At 37.9% G+C, this 14690-nt stretch overlaps 1 protein-coding gene across 4 annotated transcripts in view; it reads right to left on the bottom strand.

The window, feature by feature from the left end:
• The window catches only part of ARHGAP15 (Rho GTPase activating protein 15), a 332925-nt gene that overhangs the window by 101905 nt on the left and 216330 nt on the right, over positions 1–14690 (bottom strand). For all 4 annotated transcript variants that reach the window (XM_055719343.1, XM_055719344.1, XM_055719341.1 and 1 more), the window contains one exon: positions 6084–6161. In XM_055719343.1, coding sequence (XP_055575318.1) covers positions 6084–6161 — 78 coding nt within the window. The remainder of the gene's footprint in view (positions 1–6083; positions 6162–14690) is intronic.

Genomic DNA, 14690 nt, shown 5'->3' with positions numbered 1-14690 from the left:
GATAGCCGAGGCTTAGACATATGGTCCCAGCAAGCTCATATAATCAGTAATATTTAAAAAAAAAAAAAAAAAAGGAAAGAAAAAAAGAATCCCAAGATTTGTTCCTCTTTTCTTATAGTTCATTGACAAAGAACATGTCAGTATAGTTGAAGAATCCTGCTGGTTAAAGGTATCATCCTTAGCTGTTCATATGGTCTGGGCTCTTACTTGTCAATTAGATTAATCCAAGCCATTTTAGAACAATAAATATAAGTACAGATGGAATATAAACATATTGAAGATTACTGGTTTTTGACGGCTGTTTATTAAATCAAAAATAATGTTGCAATGAGGATATTGTTGATCTCTCAAATGGAAAGGAAAAGTAAATAGGAATCAGATATTCCTTAGGAAAGAAAAACAAAACCCAAACCGAAAAAAAACCCAAAATAACCAACAAACTACCACACCACAACCTCCAAAACAACCCACGGGTAATAAAAAGGCAATGATTTTACTTAAAATGCCACCTATGAGCTACCTTTAGAGAAAGGATATGGCACCTATAAACTCAAAACACTAGGTATGTTGAAATCCATAAAATTTCCAATTACTGCTTCAGAATTTATTGTGCACATATGGAAAATAATACTTGTAAAAGAGAAAGGGGTTTGTGCCTCGTGCTGTCAATACTGTGAAGGATGGGGTGATTATAAAGCAAATTAACAATACTTTTAAATGTGCATTCACTTATCTTTCCAATTAAATCCTTGTTAAACAACTGCACAGACAGTAATGGTGCTTCTGCAAAGCACTGATCAAGACAGTTTTATTGTAATTTTTACTCTGTAACAATTAATCAAGTAGGCATTTTCTTTATTATTAAATTATTTAGTTAATACATATTCGCAATTGGTTCACGCATTTGTGGTTTAAATTTTATTTTTAATTTTTCTAAACTGAATTATATTCCAGTATATTCTTATAGAAGAAACAACAGTAATATTTTAATTCTTTTTGCAAAAATGGCTTTTGTTAATTCGAGGTAACATCAGGGTGAAATTGAATTTACCTTTTTCCCCAATGTAGTTACCAATTTGGATATCTTTGGCTGTCCTTCTGCATGTTCCATAAGAAACGCACCTCTCTGCAATCATGTAATATTTAGCCTCTGTAAAATATATATCCCCCCCCACCCCCCCACTCCGGTACATAAGTATAGTAACCAAGCCATAAAAACATAGTAATTGACCTTTGGACAGCACGTGGTGTTTCACAGTTAATGCACAAGGTATTCCAAATGAAATAACAGGATGCAAAGGTCATCTGTACAGCAAATACCAAGCATTTTGCAAACAAAGCACTGGATATAAAGACAATTAGGAACTCTCTTGTATTATGTATGAACCAGCACTTACTGAATGAACCAATAAGTATTGAAATTTGTATTTCTATGGTTAGTTTCCCTGAACATATATGCATTAGGATAGAATCCTAGTGTTTCAGCAATGCGTTATGAACCCTTTATAGCTCCATTTTTTTTCAGTTAATTTAGTACTCATGAAAATTGCTTGTTTGACAGTCATAGAAATTGAATGCCTTTCCAGCTACCCAGCAGATTAGCACAAGAGGCACAAAGCAAGCCTCTACCTCCCCACCCAGGTATCTGTGGGCTTCAATCACAGAGGGCAGTGGAGGATGGCTGGGACAGGCACTGGCCAGCAGGACAGGGAACCTGTCCAGTTTAGCATAGAGAAGGTCCTTACCCCGTTATGTCATGGTGTGGATAAACACGACAGGTCCAGCCAGAACAGGGAGCACACCACAGATTCACACTCTTACTTAAAAACAAACGCCTTTACCGATGAAGGGTCTTCCCTTTCCTTGTTTCCTTGTTTTCTCTGGCATTTTTTGCCTCACTGTTAGTGTCAGGTCAGAAGCTTGCTTTTGGAAAGCATCCACCCTGTCCTCACTTTCATATAATGATGCCTTTACAGCTCTGAGCAGCCTCACCTGGGGGTCTCCCAGCCCCGCCCACAGGAACATGTCAGCCCCACCCCAAGACCAAAACTGTTGGTCTTTTCAGTAGCATCCTCATAACCTGGAGCTGCTAGCACACTTTACATGGCTTAACAGACCCCTTTATAGTACCTTAGCCCTTTTCCTACAGGTATGATTTAAAAAGATATCCTTATAAATATGTGTAAAGGCTTTAACTTACTGTATCTTGCTTTAAATCAGCAAAAGTCCTCCCCTTTTTTCATGAAATCCCTAAAAAATTGCCAAATGTCAATTGCATTTAATTTTTTTAAGACTGCAACTATATTCTTCTTCTTCTTCTTCTTCTTCTATAACTATATTAGACCTAACTAATAATACGGAAAGTGTAAGAGGAATTGACATCACTGTCTAATGTCTCTGGCTATTATAGAAACCTTTACTATAGGTTCTGAGCCAGAAATATTGAAGGACTGGTGGCTTAGTTTCTAAAACCAAAATTCCTTCAGTGCTTGTAGACTAAGAAAAGTATGATTTTCCTGGTGTCAGTTTGGTCCAAACAGCTTCTACTCCTTGATTCAGTGATTTGAAAAATGATGACTTAGAGTTTTGAAAGTGCTGAGAGATGTTATAGCCTCGTCCTCTTATGATCAACTGATCTTTTCAGCTCTTAATGGGAAAATAAATCATAGAGAAAAAATAATCCTGTTGCCCAGAAACAAAAAAGGTGTGATATCAATAGACTTTCATAGAAAAAGAAAACTCTGTGAAAGGGATAAAGTAAATAAGGTAGCTTGTTCTGCTGATGCTCGTGTTGGCAAGGTCAAAGCCCTCTTCAGGAGCTTGTACCTCTAAAAATGAGAGTGAAACACAAAGTATATTCAGAGAATTTAAAAGATACAGGGCATTTTTTGGTTATTTTTATTATTTTAAACCCATCCTCATTCCCTAAAATATAGAATGTCAAGTCTTCCTTGATTTTTTAGATTTTTACTGTTCTTATTTCTTCTTTAATAATAAAGCTGTCAACTGTTAGTTTGTTTTCCCCTCATATTCACCAGTTCTCTCATTTCATTTTTGATGCCACATATGACATTAACAGTATAGGAAAAGGAGCCAAATAAAGCTTTGCTATATTCTAATTAATGATTATTCTAATAAAAAATACATTGATATGGCAGCCAGCCTCAAGAGTCTTCTATGATCTTTAATTTTCAATGTGATACATATTATTTATAGCCTATAAATGTAGGTGTAACACAATAGCAAAGCGAGAGGGAAGAAAGAGCCCATTAAGTATTTGGCCTGTATGAGAACTGATTGCACAGTCAATCTCTACAATGTAAATAGGCTTTTTCAGAACATTTGTTTGCATGTATAATTAAATTCAACTTTAACTAACTAAAAAAAAAAATCTTTATGGGAAAATCATATATATAAATACTGCTTTCCCACTGTGAGCTACAAAAAAATGAAGGTACAGGGATTGAGCTGAGGAGGTCACAATAATTACTGAGTGAAAGTGATGGGTGAAAAGTGGGTTATTAAACATCCACCCCACTGCAGAGCTTCCCGGAACGGGTAAATAAGCATGCTGGGGGAAGGTCCTCGTGTTCCTAGTAACTTTAGTGACTTCATGAAACAGTCTGCTGCTGTCCTCAGCGTCTAATCGACAGGGGACACCAGGCTCCTGGGGACATCAGGTGGAGGCCGCTATTGCCCTCCCACGCACACACTAAACCAGTCCTGCACCCCTCTCCCCACCGCGTTTTCCACAGGTAATTCAGCAGGCGCCTTCCCGCTTGCCAGTTCCTCCCTGGCACAGAGAAAAGATGTTGTTTAACAATTGAAACAGTGGCCTGCTACTGCAAAGCCCTTCTTTGTGCCTGTGTTACTTCTTGAATGTTCTGACAAAGAATTTCTGGATCTTTCTTTGGGGACTGAAATGCTGGGCTCTCCTGTTTCCCCTCCTATGGGGGTGGCGTCGCCCCTGAGGACAGCAAAGCGGCATTAGCGTTTCCAGGAGATGAACTGCGGCATTTCTGCATGCAGTTACCCGAGGAATGGCCAAAGTACAGACCTGGCAAGACATTTTTGTAGCTGGGGTTTTAAAGGACGTCTAAGGGGGGCTCGGATGGATAATACCACTTCCCATTGAAAATATCTTTCGTTACGATACAAAATGCATGAGTGCCCTAGTTGTATCAATAAAGACTAACATAAGAAACAGTAATAATCACAACTGATAAGATGATAACATAGTTCTTCATGGGCACTAGTTTTCTTTGATTTTTCTTCGGTTACTCAATAGGCGGATTTCTTGCACGTGCCCTAAGTAGCCAGTGTCAGAGTGGCTTTAATGTACTATTAACTTCATCTTTATATATTCATTTTTCACAGTAGTGTAAACCAGCAGAAAAGGCGCCTGGTACCTCTGTGCTGTGAAAAGCCAGCCTAGACTTCTGTCTAGCTTTACAGTATAAGCCCATCTGTTTTAGGTGAAAACTTGAGCAGTAATGCTAACCTCAAATACGTTAACCTTTGGATGCCATGAGACATGATAGACAGAACCATTATTTTTATGGCACATGTTTTCCTGAGCAAAGATCCCAGTCAGTGAAGAGAGATAGAAAATCCTAGGTTTGCCTCTCTGTCTCCAAACAAAATACAGCATACAGTCATTCGAGAGCCAAGGCAGACTACATTATCGACACACAAATACCCAACAGCTATAAATCTAAGGGAACCAAAGTAATGAGTCAAACCCGTAACTCCCGATAAACCAGAGTTCATCCTCCAGTTTCAGCTGAAGAGAAGACTGATCTGGAGCAGCTGAGGAGGTGGCAAACCTCTAGGGTTCCCCTGAAAACTTCCCTAGAGATATAAATGCAGTCTTGAAGGTGGGAATATTTTTACATATCTCAATTTCATAAGAATGTTGAAGTCAAAATCTTAGTTTAGGTATAGTACAAAATTAACAGAAGAACTTTCTCTCCAACAGCTGTCATCTCCAAGAAACCACCAGCAATACACAATATTTAATGGTTCTGGTAATGTTCTCCAGGTAATTTTAAAAGAGTTAATAAAAAGTAGGAGAACATGTTGCAGCAGCTTCACATTTACACTTGATTAATTCAAAAGTATATAAAGTAATCAATGCAATTTAAGATTTGGAATTTTTCCTAATTTCTGAGAGGCTTAATTTTTTTTTTCTCATTAAGTAATATCAGCAGGTTCACTATCATCGATAATATTTGCTCTAAGCTATGAAATGTGAGGATATTTAGTCTTTGCCAAGAGTACTAAACTGTTTGGGGAAGTGAATGCATTTGTTATCTACCCTAATTAGCTAGCAATATCAGCTTCCACACCTGTAACAGTATCTATTGACCAAGTTAGATTCATTTAGGCCACATCTGTAAAAAATGTTCTTTTTTTGTTTGTGGAAATACGCTCATTATATGTGGAATCTGTGGTAATATGTTCAGTAAATATGTACAGGTTGGTCCTAATCCTGGTTCTCAGGTCCCCAAACTATTTATCTTTCCTCTTCTCATTTCCTGGGGTCAGATCTTTCCCTTTGAAAATCGGTGGTAAATCTTCCCCTGACTTTGACAGAGCCAGTACTCTACTCTTAGCATTTCCTTCTCAGTTCTTTTCGGCATCTTTTTCTCTTTTGCTGGTTTCCTTTGGATCACTGTTCTACTTTTGGTTTTGTTTAACTTTCAACATCCAAACAATCTGCTATTTTTCCTTTGAATCTTTTTCCCCCCCCTCACTTTGATTCTTTGGTTTCTACATATGCTTTGTTTTTTGCCACCTTATTTCTTTAATCTATTTCCTCCTTTTTTTCCTCTTTTTTTTTTGTTGTTGTTTGTTTCTCATCTCCTGTTAAACTACTATTTTCCGCTGCTTACTCCGATTTTTTTTTCTCTCTCCTAGCTGACATTTCCCTCTGTGCAATATCTTTCTACCTTCCCTTTCCTCTCTTTTCCAAAACATGGCTCATCATTCTATGCCACTAATGTATAGCAGATTCTGAAATACTGTCATCTGAGACAGTTAAGTACTAAACAAAACATTACCAGGGTGGAGGAATCACTTACCCTGATTGACAACAAATCGTAACTTCTGTATTGTTGCCAGATTGCCGCTAACTCTGTATATTCCATCAACATCTAGACCTGAAAAGAGAAACACATATTTCATTTTAGATCATATAAGTATTTTTCTTTGTACGTCTGTCAGGAAGCCAGAAGCACCCTAACAAGTATGAAGAAGAGCGGTGTAGTCAACGACTGAAAAATAATCCACCTGAAAACAACCGAAGTGCCTCCTGCCTGATTAAAATGACAATGAAAAATAAAAGTGGTAGATTAACTTAAGTGAATACAAAACACCTAACTATAATTATCTTGTAATTCTGTCAGCAGAAGACAGTTCTGCAAGGGTGGGCGGGTGCAGCAGGGAAGGAGCAGTGAATTAGCTCCTGTGCCAGTAGAGGAGGGCTGCTGGGGCTACGTGTGGTGCTGTGCTGGCCCTGCTTAAATGTGAGGTGCTGCTGTTAATAGTGCCGGGAAAACTTCCCAGGCTGGGGCCTGGGTTTTTCAGATGTGGATTTCCGAGGCTGTGACCTTTCTGAAATAAAGCGCTGAGATGCCCGCTCTGACACGACGTGCGTGAGACTACACACAACTACCGTTTCTCTACTATATTCTTCACAGCAGATCAGACAAGTTTGAAGCTGGAATTAAATATCCCAAATAGCATATGCCCTGGAGAACATTTCTTCATTAATATAGGCCATTCTTTTCAAGGACAACCTGACAGTCTTGTTTCTCCCTGCATATCTACTCAAGGTTTATCTTCTAGGTGAAACTAGATGTCATACTCCCTTTTGTGACAGATTATCTCCTACAGCAAGCTCTGCTGATATGGCTGTTTAAAATAGCACTTCCAGCCCCAGTTGCATAGCTGTAGCATTTCAAAGCACATGGGAACGGCTCCCCTTTCCTGGGAGAACTAGCTGTTGTGCAACACTGACCCAACCTGCGTGCTTAAAAACTGAAAACACTAAACTGTACATTGTCATTTCACTAATAAAACTTGCAAGTACATAAGAAGCTAAGAGAATCTACATAAACCAGGTTTTTTTAAGGCTACTCATCACTTGGAACACAAGTTTTAATTAGCTTCTGGCAAGCAATTTCAGAGAAAGCCTTTCTCAGAAAACGCTAATTTGTCAAAACCAAAATTTTTCCATGTTTCTTGACAGTGTATCTAGAGGAATTGTTTTTGGTTTTTTTCTGATTCAGGGTGGGGAAAAGGAAAAACTGAAACTATAGGAAAGAGTGAAAACAAGTCCAAAAGGCCAGAGTCCAGTTGTAATAAGACTTAAATAGGAAGGAACTGAGGTTCAAGTCCTTATTTCAAAGCATCATGCCTTGGCAGATGAGTGCCACAGCCAGTGGACTCAATTGCTTGGAAGGATTCCTCACTGATCTTGAAACATTTTAAAAGATTTACTTTTCCGTTTGATGCAAACTGATGTGAAGGCAAGTCTTTTGTTTGTTTGCGAGTCTGTTTTCTCTCTCTACAAAATACAGTTCTTATTTTATGTCTGTCCTGCTAGGTACCTCCTGATTTGGTTTACATTAAATAACCTATTTAAAAATTAATAATAATTCCATATTATACACTGGTTATCTATGTCTCTCATTAGACAATTTTCTACCCTGCACCTGTGGGTGTCCTGCAACATAATACTGAGAGTGATGATACATTTCAGGAAGATCCCCTTTGGTTACAGAGGGATAAAGAAAAAGTTTGTTTAAGAGAAATCAAAAAGGATTTGGTAATCAAGAACACTTGGAAGTTATCCATCTACTGGATATATAACATATGAGCAAAGGAAAATTACTAAAATGTTTAAGTAATGCAATTCTATCCTAAATCTGAAGAGTCTCATTCTGGTTTAGTAAGGGGAGAGTGAGAAAGCGAGAGTGAATCCCAGCATAGAAATGCAGGACTTTTGTGGTAAGGGATTAAGAACTGCATCATGTAAATTGAAGTCTAAACTAGAAAGTAAAGAGGAAAAATAAAAGAAGCAAGCCCCAAAACAGAATGTCAACTTTTTTTTTGGATCTAACTCAATTAAATTCTTAACCTTTTTGGATATGTGGAAGTGAAAGGAATATATGTCACTTTGGGTGAAATAGCTGTGTCTCACATTAATAGCATCAATTTGGAACATGTATAAATTATCCAAATCAAGTGAGAATGAAAAGCTGTGTTGTAAATTGGTGGATATTACATCTTGCAAAATGATCTGGAGTATACAAGTGCATTATTATTGTTATAAATTTACTTTGGTCCAGAAACGAGGTCTGATTAGCATTTAATTTGGACACTATACAATATGGCAGAAAGAAAAAAATAAAAATAAAAAATCCAAGAATATCAAGCCAATTATAGTGTTCACGTGCCATCAACTTTCTGCTCCAAGAACTTTGAAAGTTAAGCCAAACCAAACCAATGCAAATTGGTGGATTTGGACATCCTTTTCATGACCACATTATCTTAGCTGGATGGTTAACAACTTATTTTGGAAATCCAATTAGGCGCTAAAGAGAAAGACAGAGAAAGAGAAAGAGAAATATGTCTTTATAGTTTTAATATCCTGATTCTATGAACAATTTTCAAAGCAAATTCACTTTTAAGGGCACCTCTATCAAGAATAAAAACATCACTGCACTGCTGTCAATGTTTCTTCACGGCAGGCTATAAATACTTCGGGAACAAGATGAAACAAAATTCTTGCAGAATTTCCTATCTGGTGCTGGTGTTTAAGTATAGCGGTAAAGAAGGTTTCAGAAAAAATATCCACTGCAATGAAGTCCAACTTTTGTTCACTATAGGGTGACCTTCTTGTGTTTTGGAGTGGGTTTTATCAGGGAATAATCACTGCATTTTGCCCTAGAGGACAAGTATTTTATCTGCTTTATATCCCAACCCCTGACTCTGTTTCTGTTTGTTTTAAAGAGGAACTTGAGCACTGGATGGACCCACAATTAGAAGTGATAGCCAAAAGCATGGTAAATAACTTCAGTATCTCCATCCCAAATTTTTTAATGGCATAAGGAATGTAGGAAAGGGACTTACTCAAGAAAATATCACTTAGCTGCCAAATTATAGGCAAATTCTAACTCTTTTAGTTTAAAAAATTATACAGGTACTCCTGATGACAAAGTTAAAAGGCAACTGAACTCAGGCTTGGTTGAAGTTCATGGACAATAATGAACGTTACATTCAGTTCGTATAACTGCACAGAAGATGTTAGAACACTTATTTAAGAACATTCCTTGCACTCCTGCTTCTAGCCAGAATGGAAATAACCATGGATGCAGGTCAGTGTCAGCTCCAGTAACAGTCTGAGCTGGAATCAGGTATTTCAGAGAAACATTAATCCACAGGAAAAAATTAGACCTTAGGTGATATATTTATCCAAACATACATTTTGAAATATTAGACTTTGATATTGGTTGAGGTAGTCCTGATGCTTTATGAGCTGCCTTGAAGGGAATGTTCTCATTAATTCTTTTCTGCTGCATAGAACAAATCCCTCTCCCAAATCACATTGTGTCCTGCCTGAGGTTACTCTATATTTGACAATATCTTCAAACTGAATATGAAAGGAAATTCTGTATGTGTGGGGTGGGTGGGAGTGGTATACAGAAATTTTCTCTCTCTTGCTTTTTAACAAGATTTAGGATTTGGAACATACCATTTTAAATGGTACTAGGTAACTTCCGCACAGAAACTCCTGAAAGTTTCACAATTAATGTATCCTGAAATAGGTGTGGTCCCCAGCCCTGGTAGGAGTTTTGTAAAAGAAACCATCCTGCTGGATTCAACAACAAAGTGAAGCGCAAACTTGAAGAAAGGCATTCTTTAGTTAGTCCTTTCATTTAAAATCAGTTATGTTCAGGGCAAAACTATTGTATTTCAAAGGAGCCTATTATGCCTTCCCATAAACAGAAAGATCATACGTTTTAAAACTAAAGTATCATTATGTAATCAAGCTGTTGTATTATAAACTATTTTGTGGGCTCAGATGCCCAGGGCTATCTTTACAAATATTTAAGAGGTCATTATCAGGGTATGTTCTCCCTAAAACTATAATTCTTTCCTCCTGTTTTCATATGCATTTTACCATAAATATCTGATTTATAAACAACTTTTTTTTAAGTTTACTAAGGGCACAAAAGTGAGGCATGAAGTCATTTAAAGAAGCAGAAATGCATGAACGCAGCGATACAGCAATGCCAAGTTGATGTGTCTGATGAGAAAAACACCACAAAATAATGGGCAATGAAAACAAAGTTTCACAAAAGGATCAATATTTGTATGCTAGTAGAAGGAAAATCATGAATAATAAAGAATAAACCCGACATTTTAAAATTTGGCATTAAAAGCGCTGTATCTGGATAAAGTTACAAAAAATACCCAGAGTTTCAGGTGAATGCGAGAGCCAAAAAAAAAAATAAAATTCTCTGATAGAGGTGAAAATGATACCAAGAAAACAAATTTGAGTTACACCATAGAAAGAAAATGAACATGGAGGCTGTAACAGCAACCAAGGGACATATGGATGTAAAATGTGCAGGGCAGAGGTGGTGAGAGCTGCAGACACTTGAACCAGCAAACTTGGTGCACAGCTTGATCAGCTTGGGTTGAAACAAGCACCATCTCCTTTTGGACATAGGATCATCTGCACTCAGCGTGGTTTTCAGCGTTGCTGACACCTCTGTCTTGCTTTCTGATGCGATGCTGGCTGGGGTTAGGCATGGCCTGAAGCTCCCAGAGTGGGGCCGGCGGCTGACAGTGGGATTTGCTCTACTTGGCTAGAACAAAACTGCTGCTTTGATTGTCAGAACTCCCCACTTCTCGTACTCCTGCCATCAAAGGCTTACATTCGCGAGGTTCAAAAAAACATCCCAGCTAACAGCTGATATGAAAACAGGTCCCACCCCTTGTCCAGAGAAGCTACTCAGCTACCATGGAAGTGGGAGCCATACAAATGTCATCTTAGTTCTACCAGACAGAGAAGGATAAACAAACCTAGGAGACCAAGGAGAGCATCACATTGGAAGTCAATCTGAAGGGCAAAGAGATAATCACTGTTGTAAAAAAATCAGTTTCCACTTACTGGTGTTCATGATATACATGTGTCTCTCATCTGCAAATAAAATATAGAGAAATACTTGGAAATGACTAAGGCTGGAAAGAGTGGCAGAAGAGTTATTCTGATATTGTGAAAGCAGGAAGAGGGATGTGCTTGGAGACTGGCTAGACTGACCTCAGTCCCAGACAGTCTACTTAAATAATTAATTCAGGACTCCATGAACAAATAATTCATAGCAAAATATAATTAATCCCAACCAGCATTGTTTCATGGAAATCAGGGCCTTGTCTAGCAAAGCTGTTGCATTTTTTGATAGGATTGGATTTTTGACAGGTCTGGTTGAGAAAGGCAATGGTATTGAAATAGTATGTTTGGCTTTCCATGAGGCCTTTGACTTAGTACCACATGACATTTTGATTAAAGTGCTTGCATTTTATGGAATTAACAGGGCATATATTACATGGATTAAAAACTGTCTCAATCACAGACCTCAAAATGTGGTAGGTAATGGGAGAGATATCAGTTAACAAAGGTCGTAACTGGCAGAGCTCTCAGAAGCAAAGCTCTTAGTCCAGTGCCATCTAATACCTTTATCAGAGATGCAGACAAAGAGAAAAAAAATCTCTGTTGGCAAAGCAGGCAGATGACACAAAGATCAGGAAGATATTAAATGATGATAAGGACAGGTGAAGTTAAACAAGGTCTGAAATGCTACCTTAAATGGTCACCATCTAGTACAGTAGGTTTTTGTACAGAGAAACACAGAGAGCATCCAGCATCCTGGATGTAGGTTACAAGGGACTTCAGGATTAATTTAAATAGTTAGCTGAACGTGATCTCTCAGTTCAGTGCTGTAGCAAAGACAACTAATGTGATCTCTTACATACAGAAAGAGGAGCATCAAGTGGAAGCAAGGAAGAGATTGCACCTCTTCATGTGCTACAAATAGGATCTCCAGCAGACCACTGAACTTGATATCAAAGTAAATAAAAGGAAACATAAAATATATGCTTTGCTGCTTTGTATTAATGAGGGGATGGAGACATGTCCTCTCCATCAGTATGTTTCACATGATTTGCAGGTGCTGGATTCACAACCAGCATTGCCCAGCTGCAGGACCTGGGACACACAAGCCCGAATTCAAGGTAGCATGATCATGATGTTCTTTATTCTGTTATCAGCAGAAGTCCAACACTGCATCAGAATTTAGAAAAGGCAGAGACACTGGAGAAAGGAGAGGAGAAACTGTACTAGTTCTTAACAAGCTAGACAACGACTCTATGGGAGGTGTCTGACATGAGGTTTCGTGAATCTTTTTAGGAAATTAGCTAACAAGAAATAATTCTATGTTTGACTGCAATAATATCAAGGAGATGAGGGGCATTCCTACATAAAAAGAGAATCTCATTTTTTCTTGCAGTAATAACTTCAAGATGCAATGAAAGGAGAAAAGCTTGACTAAGATCTTATTGTTTTCAAGACCCTGTAGAAACTGTTTAATGGAAGCAATTACAACCCTGAATATGAGCATTACATACTGAGAATAAGAAACAAGTGAATATGATGGATGATATACTTTATTCTGTTTCATATCACTTGATGGTAGAATTTCCACTTAGATATTTATATACAAATAAATAAGGGTAGAGACAGTACAAAGCAAGTGCAATTTAAACTAGCACACAGTTCACTGCTATAGAGGGCTGCTTAATGCTCAAATCAAGCTTGCTATGCCTGCGTCTTCTTCTCTATTGTGCTGCACTGTCTTTGACATTCAAGAAGTTTATGGCTTAAAAGCCCCAGGAACAAGAAGACTTACTCAGAAGGCTCCCTGTAACAAGAAACAAAACTCAGCTTTGAAGCTATTTGTTTTGAATGAAACCATCGAACATGCAACGTGTTCACTGTAATTTTGCCGTTACCTCCAATATATACTTTTGCCATTCTGACAGTCCCACTTCTTGCAACTAAACAAAGTGAGCTCATTGCTTTCCACTGTATTTTCTTTTAAACATTGGCTGGGATGATTGAGATTCAGGAATGTGGGAAAATGGATTCCCAAGCCACGTCCATCCCCTTTAATTCTGAGCTGTAATTTTTGGCTTGGCTTGAATCACAGTCATCACATTTCAGTCTGAATCTCTCTGTAAAGTGATCTTTCTTAAACATTTCTTTCACTCATCATGGGATCAGAAACAAAGCCATTCTAGTCTTTCAGCGAAACACTTACAAACGTCTTTTTACAGCGACTCACAAGAGCTGAATTTCCTTTAAAAATGTTTGAAAAAGAGGAGGTTTTCATTGCCTGATTGTCCTCTTTGTGAATCTTGTCATCTGTATGCCATGAGCTACAGCTATTTTAATCTGTTTTTGTTTGCAATCCATTTGGTGTCCACCCAAGAAAATGCAGGTGATTCTAATTAACTTACTGCTGAAGATGTGGAAAAATCTCAATTGTGCTACAGAGAATTATACACTTAAAACCTTCCCTGTATTATTTATAACAGCTTATTAATGAAAATGATTACATGAATACATTTACCACCTGATTCATCTTTGTTCACTTTTTAAATCAACAAGGTTGATGCTAAAGGGGAAAAATCCCTACCAAATGCAGACCTCAAATACACACGTTGGCTGGCTGGTTGAAATAGAATAGCAGTTTCAAAGGAAATTACATTGTCTTGCTTTATGCAACACAGTATAATATCTGAAATTACCAAATGTTTGGAAATAGCCATTCTCGCTCTGTAACGCATTAGTATTTACTTTTGTGAATGTTGATTTCTTTTTTTTTTTTGTTTGCTCATTTTTTTCTGGTTTAATACCTCCTTCACTAATCCTGTTTGCTCTCATTTGCTGCAGTTACTGCTTTTCACATATGGGTTAATAGGTCTATCCTGACCATTGCTTAATTTATCTGGAATAAAATAGGTTCTCTATGGTTCTCTGATACTTTATCAAGTATACTTTTTTTCCTGCTTGACCAAAAGGTCTTTGAGGAGTAATAGGAATCTTCAAACGCAGAATAGTCCTTCATCAGCAATTCGGGATATAATCAGCTTCATGTCTCCAGGGATATGCAGCTCCCAGTTCTTACCTGTCTGGCCATGTGGCCATGTGATGCTGTGGTGGCTGACAGAAGGGGGGTTCAGGTAGAGAGATGTCAGCCATTTGCAGGAAAATCACTAGGTGTTAAATACCAGCACTGAGTATTTTCTGTGAGGTACAGCTACCAACAGGCAATTTGCCACCTTCCATCAGTTACAATTTCTATTATTCTGTGCCACACAATATAAGCCATGGCAGCTTGAATGTGATGACAATGCAGATAAAGCAGTTTATTTTGGGGAGGATGAGAGCCTGAATAAAGGTTATCATTTTAGGAGAAGCTGACGATGGAAAAACTCATCCACTGTGTGACATGATCAGAACAGCTGGGGATGTGATGTGGAGGGTGGGGGAGAAGAGATCCAAGGTATTTTATATGTTCAAGGAATATATACAACATCGCCATTTCTTAATCCCA

This window comes from Falco cherrug, chromosome 8 (genome assembly GCF_023634085.1).
Source record: "Falco cherrug isolate bFalChe1 chromosome 8, bFalChe1.pri, whole genome shotgun sequence".
Classification (NCBI taxonomy): Eukaryota; Metazoa; Chordata; class Aves; order Falconiformes; family Falconidae; genus Falco; species Falco cherrug.
The sequence above is the reverse complement of the archived record's forward strand: the minus strand, read 5'-3'. Positions and strand labels throughout refer to the sequence as shown.